The sequence below is a fragment of the Sinohyriopsis cumingii genome, chromosome 2 (assembly GCF_028554795.1).
Source record: "Sinohyriopsis cumingii isolate HCF-2022 chromosome 2, ASM2855479v2, whole genome shotgun sequence".
Lineage (NCBI taxonomy): Eukaryota > Metazoa > Mollusca > Bivalvia > Unionida > Unionidae > Sinohyriopsis > Sinohyriopsis cumingii.
The window spans coordinates 56,621,557-56,647,851 of NC_142962.1; the positions used below are offsets into that span (position 1 = coordinate 56,621,557).

General features: G+C 34.5%; 1 protein-coding gene across 1 annotated transcript; it reads left to right on the forward strand.

The window, feature by feature from the left end:
* The first annotated feature begins 40 nt into the window (after positions 1–40).
* Positions 41–25,364, forward strand: LOC149804919 (RNA polymerase II-associated factor 1 homolog). Its single transcript, XM_089945885.1, has 13 exons — positions 41–197; positions 2,425–2,517; positions 3,235–3,356; positions 4,433–4,499; positions 5,361–5,462; positions 7,637–7,742; positions 9,883–9,951; positions 11,394–11,497; positions 15,281–15,397; positions 16,573–16,698; positions 20,015–20,120; positions 21,764–21,857; positions 22,904–25,364. The coding sequence occupies exons 1-13, from the start codon at positions 136–138 to the stop codon at positions 23,305–23,307; spliced, it is 1,572 nt and encodes a 523-aa protein (XP_089802011.1). The 5' UTR covers positions 41–135; the 3' UTR covers positions 23,308–25,364.
* The last annotated feature ends 931 nt before the right edge of the window (positions 25,365–26,295 follow it).

Consider the following 26,295-nt stretch of genomic DNA (forward strand, 5'->3'; position numbering starts at 1 on the left):
TAACAATTCTAAACTAGTCACCAAATTAACTTATGCGATGTACATTACGTTTCGCTTTCTAATTCTTTTGTAATTTTAGGATGTGCCTTCCGTCGTGCATTTAGTCTTTTCCACCAGATTAGCTTGTCAGTAATCATGCCGCCAACAATCCAGACTGCTCCTAGAGAAGACAGAGAAAGGAAAAGCAGAGACAGGAGGTGATGATTCGTTTTATTCAAAGAGCTACAATGTTAGGTTCGATGCATCTGCAGCTTAGATGATGGTGAACACCCAATTTTCGATAACACAAGCAATCGTATCACAGTAACAAAAATTTTTACAAATAATTTTACGGCTCATATTCTCTAATAAATTGCAGAATGTAGATTTATAAGTGAAAACATCATCATCTGTCCATGACAGTGTTTAAACACACGATCGGAACTGTGTGTGCAAAGCAGAACGAATATTATTTTCTATTCTCAGAAAAGTTGTAAATTCACAATTTTTTTTATATCGCCCACTGATTGGGCTTACATTACTGGTCATTTTCCCAGGAAGCAAGTCAATCAAAATTGTTTGTTAATTTTCCAGCTGCCAGATAAAACTAAAATAAAATGGAGGTTGCATTTTACAACCAGTGACTTGTAACAGAGATTGGCAAGGAGTAAATTAATAGATAACGAACATACATTATTGGACACTGTTATGTGCGGAACAAACACAAGATTCACTTTTTCCAGCTTAAAAATTCTGAAAACATTTTATTATTTAATCTGGTCTGCACCATTTGCCAGCATATAACTTGGACACTGAATCCGAGCTACAATGGCAAATGATCTATAAGTATTAAAATAAATTAAAACATTACATATCATGCTGGAAAATCCATAACTTCGTTTAAAAAAATGTGAATAAAAGCAAAATAAATAAATGGGTGGAGAGAAGATATGGTGATATGTCAAATGGTTCTGCATATAACTAGAGATAACATAGAGATAATGAACTTTCGTGTCTTAGTTATTTGCGTTACCAAAAGCGATAATCCAGAATATATAGTTAAAGTAGCTTAGTACTTGCTGCATGTTACAAATTTTGTTGCATTAAGTACAGGTACAAAAGCCGATACTAATCGAAAGTTAAATGCAGGTCTTATATGCAAAAACTGTAATATTTTATGTTGGTCAAGAAATGTGGCCAGCCATATAGCCAACATTTTTACAGATTCAACCAAGAATACATAAATCTATGTGAAAGAACATCCCTTCTTCAAAAACACCAATTCTAACTTTAAAATTACTACAACCAATGAGATAATTTAACTTTGTTACCTTTGATTCAGACAAAACTTCTGCTACATAAACAAAATTTGGTGCTCATCTGATCATAGTCTCATTTAATTTGCCATATAACAACTTCAGAATTCTGCAGACATGAACAGTATGCAAGTGATTATAGTCAGATGGCAATCTCTGCACATGTCTTAATGATGTACGGTAGTTTCATGTGCTGCAGTCGTGATATTTTACATATAGCATTGCGGACTCAAAATTCAGTACATTGAATTAAGAGTTGTAGCTTCAGAACATGAACATTTACTATGGGCTTTATCTGTGTAATAGGTTTTATTATCTGTGGGCTATTATTATGATACATAATGGTATTACTCATAGATATACATACATACATACATATACTACCGGTACTAGTATTACTAGATATTGATGCATTGATAAAGTTCAATATTTTCTATGGCGTTAGTGGCTCACAAACACATTGTACAGAATGATATTAGAATGAAGTATGAACTGATTAATTAAAAGTCAGAAATGAACATTTTTATGTATTCTTTCATTATCTTGAATGAAATAGGCCATTTATACCAACTATAAAACTATATAGCTACTATGTCTCTATTACAAATACTCTTTGTAAGCCTGTCACAAGATAAAATCCTTTTAGTGCAGCTAAATAATGTTCAATGAACATATAAAAGACAGACAAGAAGAAAAGAGAAACTTTCTTCAGTTCACTCTTCGATAAATGGTGATTCTTTTATATGCAAGGCCTCGCTTGTATATTTTGCAGCTAATTGCATGGGTGTTAAAGGTAAATTATTTAATGCTGCTAAAATTATTTAAGCAAATGAGCATACTATGGAAAAATGCAGAAAAATACGAAAAAATATCTAAAAGCATGCGTTGAACATTGAAAATAAAATCTATCTGCACATAAAACGTTTGCATATTCAGGGCTGTTCCAACTTTTAATTAAAATTCATAGAATCATGAAAAGAAGCAGCTGTTTTAGCACTGTTTAGTTCCATGAAAAGGTTGCAGCTGAGCTAAAATGTCCTGGCTGCCCTGGATCTTAGAATTTCTACCATGTTTAGATAATACATTTATCTTCATTTTTCCTAAATTTATATTATGTTTCTTTATTTAGATCTGAATTGGTTTGCCGAGTGAAGTACAACAACACTCTGCCAGATATACCATTTGACCCAAAGTTCATTACATACCCATTTGAGTCCTCAAGGTATTCTTTTTTTATTCTCTTGGCTTGCAGATCATAGCATTTTGGGCTTGGTGTTGAGATTTAGAAGATTCAGCCAATCCAAAGTAACTTCATAAATGTGAAGACTTTACAGTTGGTTGACATAAAATTTCAAGCTCAAATATTGTAAGATCATTAAGCCTATGTACATTTTATGTGATATGTGAGTGTGCGCAGATATATAAATATAGTTTTAAGAGACCAGTCAGATTCTGAATACACAAATTATTACTTATATGTTTTTACAATGTGTCTTGAGAAGGCATGATTTGTTGACAGCAGGGATGGGATTTCATCTATAAGAATCATTTACATTTTAAAGATTGTTTTCTTTGACTTAATTGAAAGTTTGTCTCATCATTGATGTCGAAGAATTAGTTACCTTAAATTTTGTTTCTAAATTATAAAGATATCTTGTTTTGAAAAAAAGAGGTTTTTTGGCTTGTTACACTTAATGCATAGTTTGATAGACATCAGCAACATGCAGACCCATCTCAGATTGTGGGTGTGGAATTTTCTGAGCTAGATTTATTGTTACAATTTCTGATATTGAATATTTTAGGAGCTGTGTTTTCAAAGAATGACAATCTTATTTGTCATAACCTGAAGTAGTTCTAATTGTTTTATTACCAAGCATTATGTTGTGGGGGAAAAAAGACTTATGCAATTGTATTTTATATTTGATTCGTTTTCACCCAGATTCATCCAGTATAAACCCACATCATTAGAGAGGACATACAAGTATGACCTGCTGACAGAACATGACCTTGGAGTAACCATAGACCTCATCAACCCAGAAACATATAAAGTTAATCCAAATGGTGAGTGTCATGTAGAATCATTGGTATTTCTGTATATACTTGCATGCAAGTAATGGCCCTCTGCAAACTGCTTTGACCCATAATGCACAGACAGATCTGAGTCTTTGTAGTTTGCTGTGTTTCCCTTTACCCTCATTTGTGCTTCAGAGACCCCCAAATTTTAATTTGACCTCAGTTTTGATACCAAATTTTGTTTTTTACTCAGTCTGACCCCCAGTTTTGACACCAAGGAGATTTTTGACTCTCAGTCTTGCACCCCTACGGGATACACTAAGTTTTCAAGGCGTAATCGGTAGAACTAAAAATATACACTTTGATCTGCTGGTGCATATGCAATAACAGATCATGGTCTATGTTGTTCATAGATATATCTGACATTTAAGCGAGTACATACAGTATTTATTGTGGGATTGCAAAAAAATTACATCTACAGTGTGTGATGCATGCAGATGTGAAAATTACAGAGGGAGATTGGATCAATTTACATTGGATATATGAAGCTTTGGTGTGTAGCAACTGCAGAATCCAATCAAACCAATGACCAGAAAAACTGAAACCACTGTACTTTAATGTTTTTACATTTTCTCCACAATTTTATGGGTTTTTTTTCTTCATTTGTAAGTACATATGTGTCTGTATGTATGATAAAGTTTTGATACAGTGTGGAATGTGTGACAGTTTAGGATGGAGATAATGAGTTGAAGTATTGAAAAATTCACAAAGTAGTATTTTCAGAAATGATGCTATGCAAAATATTCTGATGACCAATTGTAGGAAACCAGAGTACTGATCCACATCTCCTCCATTCATATTTGCACAATAAATTATAAATGAGCAACTTTAAAGCTTGTATATAGCAGCACATGGATTCCAACTATGCTCTTAAAAGACACAAAGGAAGTTTATCACTGAACCACCACATATAATATTCAGATTTTATTATTAGGCAAAATGTTAACAGTATATTACATATTTTTAAAAATTTGTTAAATTGTATGATGTCTCCCTTGCCTACCTTACTCCTTCGGCAATTGTTTTACAGTCATTGACTATAAATTGTTCTTCTGTTTTTACAGCCTATCCTGACCCAGAGGATGAGAAGTTATTGGAGGAAGATCTTAACAACCTTACAGATGCCAAAAGGTATATGAGAAATCTATTTCTTTTTCTTCCTGCATAACATGGGTGTTACTTTTTTATCATCTACATAGCACAGTATAAACTAAGTGCCACCTTTACTGGCACAATTATTGTAATTTCCCAGTCGAACGGTCAGTGTTTTATGTATCAATAAAACTGTTGCAGATGCAATCATAAAACTTGATGGGACATCTTCTTCTGGACTACACCTCACCAGGAACACAAGTAGGACATTGTGACCTATTATTTACACTTACGTGATTGCATTAAGCTTCGGTATTTAGCTTTATAATCATGAAACTTAATCAGTTTTAGTCAATAGCAACAGTAACTATTTGCATATAGTATTATTTTTCCAATTCATTAAAGTTGTTTTACATGGATTACTGCTCATCACCATCAAAAGTAGACCATAATGACCTTTTCATGATTTAGAGATGATGTCATTATACTTTATGATCACACAGAATGTAAGCAGGTGAGATGATGGGACTCATTAGAATTCTTTTTTCTCTCAGTGAGAAATATTGCTACAGAAACAATCTGCACATGCTGTTGTTTCTGCAAGCCCAGTTCCTCAAGTATGGTTGGCCACAGAATAATGTTACTTTGTAAGTGGTTACATTTAGATGTTTACAACACAAATCTACCAAACATTTTAGGGTGGTCTGGACATGCCGGCTTTGTCTGGATTCATGTTTTAAGAGAGTGATTTAGTGAGTTACATATCAATCTACCTACGTTATTACAGACATCTAAGTACTCATTATTGACCACTTTGATCACCATATATATGAACAAAATATGTGACTCTGGATAATTTATGTTTATTGTATGTATATATTAATATATGTTTTTCTGCAGATCACGTCATCACAACATGAATGTATCATGGCTGAGAAGAACAGAATACATCTCCACAGAGTATAACAGATTTGCTCAGCGAGCAGACAAGTCAGAAACTAAGTAAGTATGACACATTATTGATGGTTACAAACAAATTGCTTACAAAAACAAGCTCTTCAAAATCACTGATTATGCGATAACATATGTATGTATAATGTACTATATGTCCATCTGTAGTAAGCCTTGTGAACATCAGTTTTTTTTAAGCAAAAACTTCAGGCCAGTTGGTTTTGAGATTAAGTTCAGGGTCACAGTTATAATGGATGATTGTCCTGCTAGGACTAACTTTGCATGGGAACCATGGCAATTTTCAAAGAAGGTAATTTGGCAGAAAAACGGTCTGTTTGTGGTCCACATTGATTGCATGCCTGCATATTTTAGTCCTCCTTAATAAGGCTTTACTACTGTAATTTGCACTATTTTGTTTGGTATTAATCTGTGATGATGGAGGATAGGTGGGTGTGAAAATAAATGGGTGAAATCACCTGAGGAAATATTTGTCCTGCAAAATTATATTTATTTGCAAAGTTTATTCATCCACTTACAATTATAAAAACATGTACATATTGATGATTGCATTGTAATACAGCCTTCTCATTATCATCCAACCACCAGCTAAATTACCATCTACTTTTCCAGCTGAGCCCTCTTCCTTTACAACAGTGCACCATTTTTGTTATATTTTGCATTGTATTAGTCTTGCACTTGTAATTCTGCCCTGGTTACTTTAAAAGATTATGTGAAGGCTGTAATGTATTATGATGGCTGTATTTTCAATTGAAACGGAGTGTGCAGGCATATAGACCTTGCCCAATACTATCTTGTGGCACTTAATAGATGACCCCTTTGCAGAAATTTTGATCCTCTATTGTGGCATTTACATTTTGAAACATTTTGCTCTAATGCTTATAAGTCGAGTCAAACTGCAAAATGTTATCCTGATCTGTAGCATAATGCAGGTCATGGTCTTTGTTGTTTGTTCTACTAATTACACCTAACTAACTGTACATACCCAGATCTGCCGACACATTATGTTACAGCATATCTGGGTCTGTGCAGTTTGCAGTTGGACTAGTCCTATAAACAAGTATAGATTTAAAACTAGGGGATATGATTAGGAGTGGCTTGTAAATGTGCAGAAGGTTTTGCTTCGAACAATGGGATGGGAATGGAAGGAAGCTATAAAGAATTGAGAGAAAAATCAGGGACTAACAGCATATTCCCATGCAAATGATGAAATTTGTTCCAATTCTTTTTAAAACATCTTATTTTGACTTTCCATCAGTGTTTGTGTGTATGCATTAATATTGTTTGAGGTATCATTTAACTTTTAAGATAAAGAGTGTAGGATTTCATTTTACTGTTTTTTTCCAGATGTTAACTATTATCTCAGAATTGTGTCTCTATTTATGGGGTAGGGACCTATGAACTGTTTTGGTTTATTTCATTGCTTACCATTTTTTGTATGTATGTGTGTATGGTATCAGTAATCTTTCCAATCACTTATATGGACTCCTCTAATGTTAATGTCATTAGGATTATTTCATCTTGTCAAGCATTAGTCGCATTAGGTGAATTTAACAATTAATCAATTACGATTTCAGTGATAAATGTTTGTCTTAATTCAGTTTTATGCCACATTCACTATTTCAGAAGAGTCTCAGTTTTGGCGAAACATTACATGGACAAATTAATCTATTATTAATCAATCATCAGTTAACTGAAACTTATGTTTGTTGATAAAATGTTATATGATTCCCAACACTTTACGTAATGCATTAAAATGATCAACAATATAAGCATACTTATGTAGCTGTACAATAAAATACTGACCATATGCTGCTTCATATTTTGACATGAACCGTACATAACATGTATTTATATTTTGACATGAACAGTACATAATGTGTATTTATATTTTGACATGAACAGTATATAATGTGTATTTATATTTTGACATGAACAGTAAATAATGTGTATTTATATTTTGACATGAACAGTACATAACGTGTATTTATATTTTGACATGAACAGGATATAATGTGTATTTATATTTTGACATGAACAGTACACAATGTGTATTTATATTTTGACATGAACAGTACATAATGTGTATTTATATTTGACATGAACAGTACATAATGTGTATTTATATTTTGACATGAACAGTACATAATGTGTATTTATATTTTGACCTAAACAGTAAATAATATGTATTTTTAATTTACTTACAGAGTTGGATACAAAATCAAGCAGATTATGAAAAATGAAGATTTCTACAAAGACAGAGAAAGCCAGATTGAAGCAATAGAAAAAACCTTCAACAAGGCTAAGGAAACTGTAAATTTTTCTTCATTAAGCAGCCATTTATTTTATATAACTAATGTCATTGACATCCAACAGTATTTGAAATACACCTGTGTTGAGCAAGCTATTGAATCAAACAATGCATAAAGCTTGTGTCTAGGATTGCCATGAAATTCAGGCTTCAAAGTCAATGCAATTTAAGCGTCTTTGCTTGAAAAAGCTGTGAAAAGTTGTTATTGGTCCATTATTTTGAAATAATGTATATGAAAATAAGAGAACTGTCAAACAATAAGTATCTAAATAATTTTTTGCTAGCAAGGAAAATAAACTTGTGTGAAAAGTTCCAGATGATTTTAACAAATAATTGTTACATTAACATTACTGTTGGCTTTCTTCTAAAGCTATAAACTGGACATTAAATTGGCATAATCATTTAATTTGGGGTTAAATATAAATATTAATTGAAAAAGATATGCTGGTAATTCAGCAATTTCAGAAATCCTCATACAGGTCAAAGCTGTATTTGATACAAATGCCGAGGTTCACATTTCTATTTAATATGCTTATGTCAGAGCATGTTATGTTTACATATGCATCCATTTGTTTGTCTGTCTGTGCCCTATTTGATTTCTGCACAATAACTTAAGTTTCCCACCATTTACTATCATTAGATATTGTATATGGATTGCATTTAGGGCGGGGATGAAAATCCTATAAATTTCATACCCAAAAGGTAAAAGATTGTGGTCACATGGACTGAAAGAATGAAAATTGTTTCTACAGAATAACTGTACAGTCCTATCTGTTCATGTCGACATCCTTGGGCCCGAGGAAATATTGTTGACATAGGCGGTTGTCGAGATAAGTGTTGGGGGTGGGGTCTGAAAAAAGATACAAGTTAAATTCATCAGTAAGGGGTGACCTGTCATAAGAGAGTAACATTTACACTTTAAGAAAACAAACAATGGAAATTTTGAGTACGTGAAGACAAAACCAGTGTGAAATACACTTGTATATTGACAAATTGCATTTTGGTTACCTTTGTGTAATAAAATCCACAATAAAATATTGTATCGGTCGCATCCTGATATGAAAAACATTCACTACGATATTCAGTGTCGATATTCAATGTCTGCATTAGCACATGCTTGCATAGTTGTTATTTGCATGCTTCAAGTACATGTACTTAAATTGGCCTAGATTTTGGTCAGTCTGTTCCCATCTTATTGAGGCTACCAAGGGGATTCACAGATAAATAAAAACATAAGTTGGTTTAAACAGTACATGTATTTAGTTACAGAAGTCATCGTGAAAAGTACATAAAAGTGAACAAGAGATATGCAGCTGATATGATTAATGAAGGCATAATATTGTATACATTGACCCATGCTAAATAAAGTTAAAAAGGAAACTGTCACATCGCAATAAACTTGTTTTAATCACTGATCACTTTGGAAAATGCGAGAATCAGATTTCATTGCTTTAATTTAAGACGCTATGGGAGGCCAACTTTATATGAACAAACAAAAGCTTGATTTTTTATCTGACCACGATGTTAAAGCCTGGCAACAAGATCACCTAATTGCTGAATACAGTACAGGTTGGAACTGGCCGCTTGGCGACATAAATGATTAGGCGGGAAAATTAAAGCCTGTCGGCAAGATTAACTAATTGTTGAACAAAGTATGGGTCGGAACTGGCAGCTTGTCAACATAAATGATTAGAAAATAAAGGATTTGTTTAAGCTGGGACCAAGGACTTCTGTCGACATGTTTATTTATTTTTATCTCGACGTCGACATAAGCATGACAATTTTGGTAGTAATATTAGACCAAGGGATTGGGACTTTGCTTTTTTGGCAAAATAGGCGGCTTGTTGACATAAGTGATGTCAATATAAGTGGGTAGGACTGTATTAGTACTATTTATTACATGGCCACATATAACGTATAGTTTACCATTTACAGTACTCACGTGATTGCTTGACAGAGAGATCCAATTTTACTAAGCTTATTTCATATAGTACTAACATGTTAAGACTTGATGCCCACTTTTTTTTAACTTTTGCTAAATTCCTCTTGAGTTAATCTCAATATCCACTGAAAATCAGTGGATGAACTTGCAGTACCCTGCAGCTTTTATTTGGTATGATTAATTTTGTTTTTGTTTTTTAGATTACAAAGCATTACAGTAAACCTGGTGTTACTCCTTTGGAAGTTTTACAAGTATTCCCAGACTTTGAGGTAATTTCATTATTTGCATGAATACAAAATATTATATATACTTTGCATACAAGTCAAGTTCAACTGCAGATAAAATAGACCTGATCTGCCATTACATAATGTGCCAGCAGATCAGGATCTGTATTTTTCCTCTTACAGGTTACTCTTAACAAATGCATAGACCCAGACCATTATGCAGTGACAGATCAGTTTATCTGCAGGTTGTAGTGGGATTCAACTTATAAGCAAGTATAAATTGTACCAAACTAAAAAATATGTTTTCATGGGGTTTTTTTTCTCACCAGTTTTATTATTGTGAGACATATGTGTCACTGTTCACCAGTGGCAAAGGCATGAATGATGTTAAAGTTTTGTGTTAAAGTTTTGCAAATTAGAAAAGGTAGTGGTGAGGCACCAGCTTCAGCTGAACACTTTTGTATCATTTGCCAAGTGATATACCTTAATGTGCCACATAATAATGCTTACTTGTAATATACAACAAAATTCTGTGTCATAAAAAAATGTAATGGAGCATAGCTGAGACAATAAATGGACTAGGCAGTTTTCTTCTTTGTATTCATATGTCTGTTCTTTGGAAATGTTTGTACTAAGATATATTAAACTATTATGTTCAAGTTGTTGTCATAAAAAAACACATAGGTTTTTACATCAACATTTATAATATGTTTCTTTGGCAGATAAGTGAAGTAAGACTCTAAGTTAAGAAAACCCAGATTAAATTCCTTATAGAAAAAAATGTCTTTTTTTACATGCAGTTAGCTTGGGCATTTTTGTCTCACCAGTGTAAGTACTGTAAGAATAATAGAATCCATTATATGCATTGGTGTGGGATAGAAAATCCCACCTGACGGTCAGATTTGCTTGCCCATCAATTTTCATCTTAAGGGTGGGATTCTCCTGTTCTGCATCAACATATATGGATTATTTTTATCCCATTTCTCACTGGGAAATAGTGTTATAAAAGAAGGCTGGCAGATCATCATTATGGTTATACATGACCACTTTACATAGAACATAAACAGTTTAATTACAGCAACAGTTGGTTGTAAACAAGAATTACTTTTTCTCACCTGGCAATATTTTTGTTTCCACTACTAAAAAAGCAAGAGACATGCATTCATGATATCATCGACAATGCCAGTGAGTGCTCTCAAGTGATAAGCACACCTCACATGCTTTTCTCACATTAGCAAACTATCATAAATGTATAGGTATCAGAGAAATAGGTGTAACTTTCCTGCAGCTGGAAAACCTTTGGTGAGAAAAATTATGTGTCCCATATCCTCAGTAGATGCATTCATTTAAGGGGCATTTGTATTTGTATTTTATATAAGTATTTCCAAACTTTTCCTTTATAGATAGCTTTCCTTTACTTAGAATATTTTTAAACTAGTTTCACTGTAACCAGTTATTCATATGGTAAAATTTTCCTATGATTTCAGCTTTGGCGTCATCCATTTGCTCAGGTCATTTTTGATTCAGATCCTGCACCTAAGGGTAGATCACTCCCAGCACAAATGGAGGAAATGTCTCAGGCCATGATCAGGTTAATACATTTTTAAAGCTGTTTCATATAAACACATATCTCCCACTGTGGACTGTTTTTCTTCCTGTGCATGTGTAATGTGCATGAAAGATGGGGTACTTTGTGTACACCTGATACAGACATAGAACATTGCATGGTCTTAATTGTATCCATGTGTAACTGACCAAGCAGCATCACCCCAAGGCAAGATCGTGTCTTAACCTTTTAACAAAGCTTATATCACCAGGAACTTGGTACGGTTATGGCGCTTTGCTTTTGTCTTGGGGTGATGCTACTTTCCAAAGGAAATGCTGTTTTGATGCTAGCAGACATCCTTTAAAAAAGTTTCTTGAAAATAGCACCCATTTCAGTTCTAGTTTAGTTTATATTTGTAATGGTATCCAGCACAGCACAGGCAAGAGCAGCAGTTAATTCGTATTAGAATAAGATATGCAGCGCAGGCAAGAGCAGTTGTTAATTCGTATAGAATAAGATATGCAGCGCAGGCAAGAGCAGTTGTTAATTCATATAGAATAAGATATGCAGCACAGGCAAGAGCAGTTGTTAATTTGTATAGAATAAGATATGAAGCGCAGGCAAGAGCAATTGTTAATTCGTATAGAATAAGATAGGCAGCACAGGCAGGAGCAGTTGTTAATTCGTATAGAATAAGATATGCAGCACAGGCAAGAGCAGTTGTTAATTCGTATAGAATAAGATATGCAGCACAGGCAAGAGCAGTTGTTAATTCGTATAGAATAAGATATGCAGCACAGGCAAGAGCAGTTGTTAATTCGTATTAGAATAAGATATGCAGCACAGGCAAGAGCAGTTGTTAATTCGTATTAGAATAAGATATGCAGCACAGGCAAGAGCAGTTGTTAATTCGCATTAGAATAAGATATGTAGCACAGGCAAGAGCAGTTGTTAATTCATATAGAATAAGATATGCAGCACAGGCAAGAGCAGTTGTTAATTTGTATTAGAATAAGATATGCAGCACAGGCAAGAGCAATTGTTAATTCATATAGAATAAGATATGCAGCACAGGCAAGAGCAGTTGTTAATTCATATAGAATAAGATATGCAGCACAGGCAAGAGCAGTTGTTAATTCGTATAGAATAAGATATGCAGCACAGGCAAGAGCAGTTGTTAATTCGTATAGAATAAGATATGCAGCACAGGCAAGAGCAGTTGTTAATTCATATAGAATAAGATATGCAGCGTGGGCAAGAGCAGTTGTTAATTCATATAGAATAAGATATGCAGCACAGGCAAGAGCAGTTGTTAATTCGTATTAGAATAAGATATGCAGCACAGGCAAGAGCAGTTGTTAATTCGTATTAGAATAAGATATGCAGCACAGGCAAGAGCAGTTGTTAATTCATATAGAATAAGATATGCAGCACAGGCAAGAGCAGTTGTTAATTCGTATTAGAATAAGATATGCAGCACAGGCAAGAGCAGTTGTTAATTCATATAGAATAAGATATGCAGCACAGGCAAGGGCAGTTGTTAATTCGTATTAGAATAAGATATGCAGCACAGGCAAGAGCAGTTGTTAATTCATATAGAATAAGATATGCAGCACAGGCAAGAGCAGTTGTTAATTCGTATTAGAATAAGATATGCAGCACAGGCAAGAGCAGTTGTTAATTTGTATAGAATAAGATATGCAGCACAGGCAAGAGCAGTTGTTAATTCATATAGAATAAGATATGCAGCACAGGCAAGAGCAGTTGTTAATTCGTATTAGAATAAGATATGCAGCACAGGCAAGAGCAGTTGTTAATTCGTATAGAATAAAATATGCAGCACAGGCAAGAGCAGTTGTTAATTCGTATAGAATAAGATATGCAGCACAGGCAAGAGCAGTTGTTAATTCATATAGAATAAGATATGCAGCGCGGGCAAGAGCAGTTGTTAATTCGTATTAGAATAAGATATGCAGCACAGGCAAGAGCAGTTGTTGATTCATATAGAATAAGATATGCAGCACAATCAAGAGCAGTTGTTAATTCGTATTAGAATAAGATATGCAGCACAGGCAAGAGCAGTTGTTAATTCGTATTAGAATAAGATATGCAGCACAGGCAAGAGCAGTTGTTAATTCATATAGAATAAGATATGCAGCACAGGCAAGAGCAGTTGTTAATTCGTATTAGAATAAGATATGCAGCACAGGCAAGAGCAGTTGTTAATTCATATAGAATAAGATATGCAGCACAGGCAAGGGCAGTTGTTAATTCGTATTAGAATAAGATATGCAGCACAGGCAAGAGCAGTTGTTAATTCATATAGAATAAGATATGCAGCACAGGCAAGAGCAGTTGTTAATTCATATAGAATAAGATATGGAACACTGGCAAGAGCAGTTGTTAATTTGTATAGAATAAGATATGCAGCACAGGCAAGAGCAGTTGTTAATTCATATAGAATAAGATATGCAGCACAGGCAAGAGCAGTTGTTAATTCGTATTAGAATAAGATATGCAGCACTGGCAAGAGCAGTTGTTAATTCGTATAGAATAAGATATGCAGCACAGGCAAGAGCAGTTGTTAATTCGTATAGAATAAGATATGCAGCACAGGCAAGAGCAGTTGTTAATTCATATAGAATAAGATATGCAGCGCGGGCAAGAGCAGTTGTTAATTCGTACAGAATAAGATATGCAGCACAGGCAAGAGCAGTTGTTGATTCATATAGAATAAGATATGCAGCACAATCAAGAGCAGTTGTTAATTCGTATTAGAATAAGATATGCAGCACAGGCAAGAGCAGTTGTTAATTCGTATAGAATAAGATATGCAGCACAGGCAAGAGCAGTTGTTAATTCATATAGAATAAGATATGCAGCACAGGCAAGAGCAGTTGTTAATTTGTATAGAATAAGATATGCAGCACAGGCAAGAGCAGTTGTTAATTCGTATTAGAACAAGATATGCAGCACAGGCAAGAGCAGTTGTTAATTCGTATAGAATAAGATATGGAACACTGGCAAGAGCAGTTGTTAATTCATATAGAATAAGATATGCAGCACTGGCAAGAGCAGTTGTTAATTCGTATTAGAACAAGATATGCAGCACAGGCAAGAGCAGTTGTTAATTCATATAGAATAAGATATGCAGCACAGGCAAGAGCAGTTGTTAATTCGTATAGAATAAGATATGCAGCACTGGCAAGAGCAGTTGTTAATTCGTATAGAATAAGATATGCAGCACAGGCAAGAGCAGTTGTTAATTCGTATTAGAATAAGATATGCAGCACAGGCAAGAGCAGTTGTTAATTCGTATAGAATAAGATATGCAGCACTGGCAAGAACAGTTGTTAATTCGTATTAGAACAAGATATGCAGCACAGGCAAGAGCAGTTGTTAATTCGTATAGAATAAGATATGCAGCACTGGCAAGAGCAGTTGTTAATTCGTATTAGAACAAGATATGCAGCACAGGCAAGAGCAGTTGTTAATTCGTATTAGAACAAGATGTGCAGTGCAGGCAAGAGCAGTTGTTAATTCGTATTAGAATAAGATATGCAGCGCAGGCAAGAGCAGTTGTTAATTTGTATTAGAATAAGATATGCAGCACATGCTAGAGTAGTTGCTAATTCATATAGAGTAAGATATGCAGTGCATTAATTAAGCATAGCTTATACTTGTACCGATTTGAATCCATGTCTTATAAGTTTTCTTTTGCCAGTTGTAAATTATGAATACACATGTATGGTTGAGTGGTAGTTGTATACATACTCTTGTCAAATGATCAATAAATTTGACATAAATTTGTGAATTCTTGCATTGTAGAGGAGCCGTAGATGAGAGTGGGGAGCAGTTTGTGGCATATTTCTTACCCACAGAAGAGACACTGCTTAAACGTAAAAGGGACCAAGAAGACAATGTTGACTATGTTGCAGAGAAAGAGTAAGTTGCTTGTGATTTGAAAGTTAATTTTACAGTGCTTAGGCAAGAGCAGTTGTTAATTTGTATAGAATAAGATACACTTTATTAAATGATGTTCAGGAAGATCTGTGGTGTAATAAATTATCAGAATTTAGCATTGTTACATTTTGTACATTTCTGTTTTCAGTTCAGACAAATATGTTAGGTGTAAAGGATATTTAAATATCAGTTACATAAGATTTGTAGAACATCACAAGTATTTGGAGTGGGTGGTGGATGACGATGTTTTATTGAAGAGCTTTTTGTCACCAAATCTACTTAAAAGTTACTGTATATACTCGCTTATAAGACAGGTCCAGCTGTAAACTACACAGACCCAGATCTGCCAACACATAATCTGTGCAGGTTGTCAGGAATAATCAGTAGAACAAACAACAAAGATCCATATCTGCAGTCAAATTATGCTACAGCATATCAGGATGTATGTTGTTTGCAGTTGGACTCCACTAATAATACAGTAGAATCTCTTAGAAAAACTGTTCTTTTCTTTCCAAACAAATAAAATTCTAGCAAGCTCTTTTATACTCTTACATGTGCAAACTGATGATAGTTACTGATAAAACCTATTGGTTCTGCTGTCCTCTATGCTCCAAAGTGTGGAAAGATACTAAGGTATCAGTCTAATATGGCAACATCCAATTTCTACATTTGGAGGTACCATCTATACTTGCTTATAAGACAAGTATACTTGCAAACAAAGATCCTGATCTTCCATAGAATAATTTGCCTGCTAATCAGGGTCAATTTTGTCTGTTCTACTGATTACACCTAGCAAACTGCACAGACCCAGACCTGCCAGTGCATTATGCTAAAGCAGATCAGTTTGCAGTTGAACTAATCTTATAAGCAAGTATATACAGTAGCTCCTTTCTGATATAGAACTGTAAGAAGATTCTTTATTATTTGATAGGATTAAGGTGTCCTTTGCTGTCAAAACATATCAATTTTATCTGTTTCTACATGTAATGAACACTAACCTGGATACCAAATGAATACTTTATTGTACAGTTAAAGTAATTAATTATAGCGAATCGCTGTTTACGACAAACTGTATGGACCCAGAATCTTTCCCAATAGCAAAAAACTGCTGGGCTTTCATGCATTTTTTATAGTATATTTTTAATTTTTTTATATAGATATGAGTACCTGCTGGCCAGAGAGTACAACTGGAATGTGAAGAACAAACTGTCTCGAGGATATGAGGAAACCTATTTCTTTGTCTTTAGGGATGGAGGAGTGTTCTATGATGAGTTAGAGACTAGGTATTATATTTTACACTTTTTTTACTTGCTGGTGCTAGACATCACTATAAACTGTCACACTACAGACATCATAGCAATATGACTGAAAAATTGTTAAAGCTACGTAAAAAATCCAAATCACACACACTTGCTAGTGTAACACCTGACATTTAATATGACCACAATAGTTGCTGCTAGCCATTCCTACTCATCCTGAAAGTTTAACATGAAATACAGTTTCTTCCTGCAGCCTAGTTGGTTCTAAATGAAATTGATCCCACTCTGAAATCAATTTGTCAACTTAGCAAAAAAAAAAATCTTATTATTGCCACTCCACATGGATGGTTGATAGGGAATTTCAATAATTCTTTGCAATTATGTTCTTAGTTGTAAATGAAATGTGTGTGTTCCTGACATAAATGGGAATCAATTGTTAAAGAATACTCAATGTGCCCTTTCTGGATAGGTATCCTTTATGTAATTAAAAATGATTATAAATATAAAAGAGATCCATAAATATTATATAGAGATCAAAATGATCATAAATATATGAGGTGAGATACATAACTGTTACATAGAGATCAGAATGATCATAAATATAGAAGAGACCCATAAATATTTTGAATTATGAAAATGATTATAAATGTATGAGAAGATACTAATAAAAGAGATCAAAATTATCATAAAAATGTATGAGAAGAGATTCATGATGTTTTACAGAGGTCATTATGATCAAAATTGAAAATAAAAGCAATGTTATGTAGCATGTGTAAATCACCCAACATGAGCAATCACTGTTCAGCTACAGCAATCACTACTCACCTACAGCAATCACTACTCACCTACAGCAATTACTGTTCACCTACAGCAATCACTATTCACCTACAGCAATCACTATTCACCTACAGCAATCACTACTCAGCTACAGCAATCACTACTCACCTACAGCAATCACTACTCACCTACAGCAATCACTACTCATCTACAGCAATCACTATTCAGCTACACGGTACCAACGAAGGCAAAAGGTAAACTGCACATGCACAATTCAAGTTTATAATGAGTTGAAAAAACCAAACTAAACTGTCAAAAATACATGCCATAGTTACCAAGGCAGACTTGACTGCAGTACAAGTGCTCGGGGAAAATTGACACATTGATAAAACAAAAGTATATACATGACAGATATCTGAATCCTACCTGGATAAAATAATCAACCTTAGTATCCTTTCTGGTAAATTTCCAGAATCATGAAAATTAGTTAAAGTATTTGCAATTCATAAATGAAAATAATGATCCATCTAACTATTGACCCATATCTGTTTTGGCTGTACCATGGGGAAACACAAAATTATAAATCTATTAGAACTGATAAACTCCTGAAGTAGGCCATGTGAATAAATCTGAAACTTTCTAAACCCCCCCCCCATCAATATGTAATTCCAATTCCCTTGCTTCATTTAAAAGCTCGTTAAGTCAGTTCTTTCATAATCAGCTTGAATGTTAAATTAAAGCCTCTCATTGAAAAATTCTATCACATTATCACTTTATCCAGAGATAATCAGTGTAAGATTTATATATCTGCATATAGTATATTGTTCATGTATCATATATGTACCTTTTGACCACTATAGTTACATATAATGATCCATTTTCAATTGGAGTGCTTATTCATGTATACCTGCATGTGTGTGTAAGTGACTTTTAATAACATAACCAAATGTGTTATCCTTAGATAAAAATTATTATTATTATTACAATCAAAATGATGATAAAAGACACATAGTTATTATGCAGAAGTCAAAATAATTATAAATATAAAAGAGGCACATAAATGTTATCCTGTATGAAAAGGTGTCCCATATTTGCAGGTGTCCAAAAAGGGAGACTTCACTTTAAGTGAAACTTAAATATGAAAGACATGATTCATTTCAGTAATTGACACAACTTGAATGATTTTGACCAATCTAGCTGTAAAGTCATCATCTGCCAAATGTAACTCTTAGTCTAAAATCTCAAATACCCAAAAGTCAATCATAAAGTTACGGTCAGCAGTACTTAAAGATTTTGAGTTTCATTGTGTGTGGCTGTCAGTGGGGCATAAACATGCAACATGAATGAGCTCAAGCCTGTCTGCCAATAATCAGAAGACAGCATTAAAATATTACATATTCATGAATGATATTCATCGACCAAATCACCTATTCTGACATTATGTATAATCTCAATACTTACTGAGGACAGTCATTGATTGAGGGGATTTCTTTTTGCCAAAACATTCAAATATGTGTCTTTTCAAGTTTTAATAAATTGCATAAGTTGCTTTAAATTGTAGAAGTAATTTCTGAACATTGTTTTTTTTTTTTTTTTTTTTTTTTTTAGTACAGTACTGTTTTATATGTATTACTTAATCATTTGATTGAATTATCTGCCATTTTCATGTTTTGGAAAGTTTCCCATTTTGTTACTGTATGACCGTATTGAAGTATTCTGAGATGGGTCCTGGCACAAAATCTATGAGGTGTTCTGACTGGGGGCTTACGGTTGCTTATACCAACCCCATTCAACCCCATATTGTTACAAAAGCCAAGCATGAAAATTCGCTATGCTGTCTGTTTTATCCTTTGTTGCTACTTTTACTCCAAAGCTGACAGGATGGTATTTAAATATGATTGAAACATTAATATTAAAGGCACTGTCATGATATTTTAAGCAGCTGATGGTTGCACTGGTTTGTTGTCTTTCTTTGTTTTCTACTAGTTTAGCATTTCCGGAAGTGAATGAACAACCACAAGTCACATTTGCAATAAATGTGACGTTAAATTTGTCAACCATTTCAATTCAGTTGAACTTTCTTTTGAATCCCATGTGATGCAGTCAGTCAAGTCTAGTCTGGGACAGTCCAACTCAGAATACATTTTAGTATTTCCCACAGCAGTTCTGTCATAACCTAGTGTGTGTATGTGTGTATGTATGTATGTATGTATGGATGCATGGATGTATGTGTGTATGTGTGTATGTATGTATGTATGTATGTGTGTATGTATGTGTGTATGTATGTATGTGTGTATGTATGTATGGATGTATGTATGTATGCATGCACTCACACACATACAAAATCCAAAATGTGTGAATGATTGTGTTATTTAGCTTCTTTCTGATCAGTTATATACAAACTTGCTGGCATTTTTGCATCTCATTTATGTATGCTTGAGTTTTGCATTTTAACAATTTTCTTAAATACTTCTTTTTAAAGTTTCTTACATACTTATCTATATCTACCGACTTAACTGCCTGCCTGCCTACCTACCTACCTACCTATTTTGTATCTCTTTAGAGTTCGACTAAGTAAGAGGCGAAAGGTTGGAGGAGGTGCCCAGGTTGCAAAGTCAAGACTGGTTGTCAAGCACAGAGAACTTAATGAAAAAGAGGTTAAAGCACAGGTAATGTTCAGAATGAAAAAGAGGTTAAAGCACAGGTAATGTCAAACATGATAGCACATTATTTTCTTTTAACTATCTTATCATTTATAAATACATTGATACAGCTGTTTAAATTTTGTCAGTTACTACTGATTATCAATATTTCTTAAAATGTCCTTGTTTTTTGTTATATACCCTAATCCTTTTGTCCATCCATCTGTGTCCAGCCAGCCAGCCAGCCAGCCAGCCATCTGTCCAGCACTCACTAGCACAGCTAGTCCCAGTTTTTTAATGGATTGCCATGAAATGTAGTAAATATTAAGATCATTATCTGAAGAATCACTTTGCTTCTACATCACCAACCCAGACCAAACTTTGCAGATGAGTGACACTTGGGGTTGGGAAGAATCCTATTGATTTTGGGGTCAAGAGGCCAAAGGTCTGGGTCACTGTGACTAAAGAAGAAGAAAAGTGGTTTCTGTGCACTAATTTCAGTTGTTTATGTAGATGACAATTGAATATGAGATGGGATTATAGTGTGCCATTCATGGTACTTAATTAATGCAGTATATGACAAAATCTCTTTAACACAACTGATTTTGCCATTTTTGATGGATTGCAGCAATAAAATATGGTAAATTGTATGGTCATCACCTTAAGCTGTGCCTATCAACAAATCATGTTGCTCCTGCAATTCTTTTTAGAGTTAATAACCTTTTTGTCATGTAGATTAATGTATGGTATGACACGACCTCATTTGTGCCACTAGTCCCTGTTTTTGATGGATTTGCATTGTTAGTTTTCAGGTCATCATTAGAATGTTTTCTAGTCAGAATATTTGCATGTCAGCTAACCACTTTATTCTTCCCAACTTTCTTTCAAGTTATTACCTTATTTTTCTTCTTGTAGCTGAGAGTTGTGTATATCACATATTATTATTAATAATAGTTGTTCATTAGCTGAAGATGGTGTTATGGATAATTCACTTTTTTTGTTAGAGCTATTGCTCTTTTAATATGACATTATTGTGTGAGTCTTGCAATTTTAGTTTGTTATCTTGAAACCTAATACATATTATGTTCATCCTCAAAAGATATGTGTATTGACAAATCTTTTGTAGTCACTGTATTTATAGATGGGTTCTGCATTTGATTTATGTCCATCGTGGGTTAGGGGTGGGATGCAGGAAAGGTGGAGGTACATTTACATGAGCGAATTGCTTAATATTCCACTAGTTTCATCTAAAAGATTGGACACACTTTTCACATAAAGCTATTAGGGATATAGAAGATTCCTTCCTTTAAAGAGCAAAAAGATAATATATTTATTTCAGTTGAAATATTAAGCCATTATTTTGAAATTAATTGTTATAAATGTTCTAAATACCTTTTAAATCCTCGACAGGTAAGGTCCAGTAAGACTACCTCTACCAACTATGCTTCCACAGACAGTAGGAAAAATGATGATCACTGCCTACTCCTATGACAGTGACATAACTTTATTTTATTTGTCACATTAAAATCATTTGTATTCGGCTTTTTTTAAGAATCTAATAGTAAAGCAGCTGAATTTAGGCTTGATATTTTTTACAGTTCATTTTAATTGTAGACTTACAGATACACGACAAACAACTTTAAAAATTTTCCTCTCTTTTTTTGTTGTAGGACATTCGTCTACAGATGTTGGAGCCTCCACAAGAGGAAGAGGAGGAGGAGGATGAGCAAGAGCAACTACCAGCAAATGATCAAGGAGATGATGGTCAGTTGGTTATTCCGAATCACTTATAAGTCCAGCATGCCTGAGCTAATAGCTCTCAGTATCAAGCAATTCATCCCATCTTGGACAAGAAATCTTTTTCTTCTTCATAAAGTCATTAGTTACATGACCTGGCAATAAAATTTGTACTCTAGCAAATATTGCCTTCACAATCAGAATATAAATCCAAGTGACCCCGGAAAATCCCATATGGAGTCGATAACAAACTGTGCAACTAATAGTATGACGTAAATGAGGTATTCTTATTAACATAAATGAATCGGACAAAAATTTGATATTGTTTACCACTGTTTACATTTGAACATTTTTGCCAGACCACACAGCAGTTAATGGTCAGTAGATTGATGATGTGTTGGCATCAGTTCATAACACTGACCATCCTGGAATCCATTCATCTGGTGTCAACTGTTAAGGTTTGTGGTCAACCATGTTTTTCAGACACTATTGCTTGCAGACTCGTGTAACTTGGTATAATGGTCTAATTTGAATAAAAATGTGTGGTCACTGTGAAATATTTTGCATGCTCCAGTGATCAGCAGTGACCTTTTTGTTTTAGCTGTTTTTTTTGTATACTTTTTTAATCTAACCATGTCACCAATATAGTTTTCTTGTTAAATATCTTAGTCTGTTTGTAAAAGTCTTTAGCCTAAACAATAAAACAAGTTCAAATATGCATGCATAACATAAAAATAGCAAAATTAGGTTAACTTTGTGTACCTAGGTCCATATATCATGCACATGATTACTTGCAGTTATAGGTTTATGTTTTCATACTAAGCATACTCCATAATCTTTCCAATGATTTGCAGTTGTGACTTATTTTTTAGGATATTGCCTGTGATTATTGAGATTTTAAGTTTTATTTAGAAATTGAGATGTTCCACTGATAGCTAATTGCACATTCATTTGTATTCAGACAGTTGATTTTACGTAAAACAGCCCATAAAAATGGTAAATTATTGAAAGTAATTGGCATTTAACTATCTGTTTCTTTGTTTGTTCTATTCTTATATTTTTTCTGTTTTCAGAAGAGTTTGTAAGTCTCAAGGGCAGTGATGATGAGAACAGAGCAAGTCATCGTTCCAGAAGTCCAGCAAGCAGTGGCAGCAGGAGCAGAAGTGGCAGCCGCAGTGGCAGTGGTAGTCGCAGTGGCTCCCGATCCCGATCTCGCAGTGGAAGCCGTAGCCGGAGTGTTAGCAGAAGCCGCAGCCGAAGCAGAAGTGCTAGTGGAAGTCGCAGTCGCAGCAGAAGTGGAAGTGGAAGTCCACGTGCAAGCAGAAGCCCAAGTCGATCTCGTAGCTATAGTGGAAGTGGGAGCCCAAGTCAGAGTGGCTCTGACAAGGGAAGTGAGAGTGAAGCAGAGAGTGACAAAGGAAAGAAAGATGAAGAGGAGATTTTCGGTTCTGCAAGCAGTTCAGAGGAAAGTGACTGATCTGGTACATAAACAGAGACATCTTGACCCATATTTACATGTACATCTTTTGCTTTCAGCTCATGCTTCTGTCTCTTCATCCAATGTGACTTCTCCTTAGGACTTAAAGTCACAAGTATGAAGGCAATAATCAAGACTTTGCTTTGAATTTGCTGAAATCAAAAATGAGGTTTAATTTGTAAACCTCTGTAAATAATAAGTGAATATGTTCAGACATATCCCTAAATGTACAACTATATATCTTATGGTTGAGCTTACATTTGTGGAAGGAAGAGATAACAGTCACTTTTCCCATGTCAGCAGTAGCTAGCATCGACAGTTTACTGAAGTTTTATTTGAAGTTTTCTATTTGCATATATTTCTTAAACCCCATGATAGGTTCTTGACATTCTTAGTATGAACCATTGTCAAGCTAAGACAATTCATTTTGCAACGTTCTCTTGCTTTGGGCATAGGTCTCAGTCATAGATAATTCACAATGGGGTTTGGTTGAAGTTTTTTTTTTGCTAATATTTTCTAAACCCCTTGATTGATTCACATCAAACTTGGTATGACTGATTATAAACCTAAGACAATTTGTTATATGACATACTTGCTTATCCCTCTGATTTGGGTTCAAGATCAGTCATAGAAAACTCGTGTTATAGTTTTGATTAAATTATTTTCAATTTCTTAAATTTCCTAAACCCCTTGATGGATTTTCTTCATAGGGGCCATCCATTTAGTACGTTGTACACATGGGGGGGGGTAACACAGATGCATACGCTTGCATATAGGGGGTCTGCTGATAATGTATGTATGCATAGGAAATGGGGATAATAATTTGTCTAATATATAACCTGTTAGACTGGGTTCAGTTGGTGTTTGAATTTTAGTGGACACTAGACAAACTTTTTAAAGTTACGCAGGTTATTTCTTTGATGCAGCCAGACATTCAGCGTCGGTGGAACTATGTTTTATTAAACACATTAATATTATTAATCCTTGATCGTTTCTGCGTGGATTAAATATAGGACATTCTGTAGAATTCAGGAGGGGTGTCAAGGATATGTAGAAAGGTGGGGGGTTGTAAAAATAGTATGCGTGTGTACGGGGGGGGGGGGTCAAGCTTTGCCACATTTTTGCATATATACTAAATGGATTGTCCCATACTTATAATGAAAGATTAAAAAGGTAAGACAAATCATTGATTGACAGGTAGACTTGACCGTTTTACTGTGGGATTAAAGTCACAGTCATAGAAAATCTGCATTAAGGTTTTGGTTACATTTCTTTTGTTTGCTTATATTTCTTAAACACCATGATGGATTTTTGTCATACTTGGCATGAATGATCATGAAGTTAAGACAAGTCGTTCTGTCACACAGTTGATGCCTTTTTTATCACGAGGTCACAATCAGTCAGAAAGTTTGCTTTTATGCTTTTGGTGTACATTTTATGAATGAAGGGCAATCTCTTTTTGTATAAGGCTATATTTATGCATTTAACTGGTGCATGTAACAATATTTGCAGTGGATGTGAAAAATTAGGTGACTGCTGCCGAGTTATGTCCAAAATGTACATGTACCATGTTGCCATATACATTGTATTAAGTCTCATTGGATTAGATAGATGACCCCCAAGTCAGGCTGGGCACACCCATGAGACGGAAGAATGCAGCTCTCTTCTAAAGCAGGCATGGGACAACACTTGATAGTACATGTTTCTTAATAAGGGTGGCCACTTTAAAGACTGACTTCATGAAAAGAGACCACTGTATATACTGGAATGGCCATAATGCAAGACCAAAAATTTATAATTTTTTTTTACCTATTTCAGTAAATTCAGCAAATTAACATTGTCACTGATGTTTATAATATATCAAGTCAAAGTTTCACAGGCAGCAAGATTGAATGAAAATTAAACAGGCCTAGTGAATTTTAATTGATGCAAGTTGATATGTGAGTCCTTATTCCACATTAAACTCTTCAGTTTGGATAGTTAACATTGTACATTACCTGTCACACTTAGGATTTGTGATCATTCATAATTTAGTAATAAAAGTTTTCATGCATACATATAGGTATGTTGTTTTTCTGTACTTGGTTTTATGGCCAGACAAACTCTCATGTATGATTTTACACCGTACTTGGTCTTAGGGCCAGAAAAATGTATTGCCATCCTCAAGCATTCATCTTGTATCCATTGTCTGTCAGTTGACTGTCCATCCACCTTAACATGGTTTACTATTTCTTACATCTCAACAACAGAGAGGATTGTTGTTCAAATTCATATACAGTCATTCACATTAATGTCAAATAATAGACCTGTGCATCATCTTGAAATCAAAGACCTGATTGTCATCACAATACATAGTAAATGAAATAATATGTATTACAAGATGTATTGCCTTTAAGACTTTGACATGATACACATAGCAGTATTGAACTTGCAATGCAATATGCGTCTTGATGCACTAATTTTTATTCTGCAAGAATGGTAAATTTAAATTTCCAGACACCAGACTGGTACAAAATCTTCAGGAGCAGGCCATTCCCCACCCACACACCATGATTTTTAAGACACTAGACTGGTAAATAAACTTAAGGAACAGGATGTACCCCCACCCCTGGGATTTTTAAGACACTAGACTGTTACATAAACTTCTGGAGCTGGCCCTATTCCACACAGTAACATACTCTCATGACATGTTTAATTTTATTTGGATATGTTTACTTTTTATCTTTGTTCAGATTATTCTTCATAGGTTGTTGTTGTTGTAATGGGCTTTAATGCCATTTTTCAGCACAAGATAGGCTATACATGGCGGCCAGCATTAATGGTGGAGGAAGAACCCAGGAAAACCCTGGAAAGAACCACCAACCCACGAGAAGCTACTGGCAAGCTTTCTCTCATATCCACATTAGCCAAGCAGACAGGTGAGATGGCAGTGATCCTTAACTGTGAGCGCTTTAGAGCACTCAACCACTCGGGGCCCCCTCTCTTCGT

Excerpts from the sequence above, each read along its gene's own strand:
- LOC149804919 (XM_089945885.1), top strand. The coding sequence starts at position 136 with ATGCCGCCAACAATCCAGACTGCTCCTAGAGAAGACAGAGAAAGGAAA. Across the intron at positions 5,463-7,636 it reads GCAGACAAGTCAGAAACTAA|AGTTGGATACAAAATCAAGC; the intron begins GTAAGTATGACA and ends ATTTACTTACAG. Across the intron at positions 21,858-22,903 it reads AAATGATCAAGGAGATGATG|AAGAGTTTGTAAGTCTCAAG; the intron begins GTCAGTTGGTTA and ends TTCTGTTTTCAG.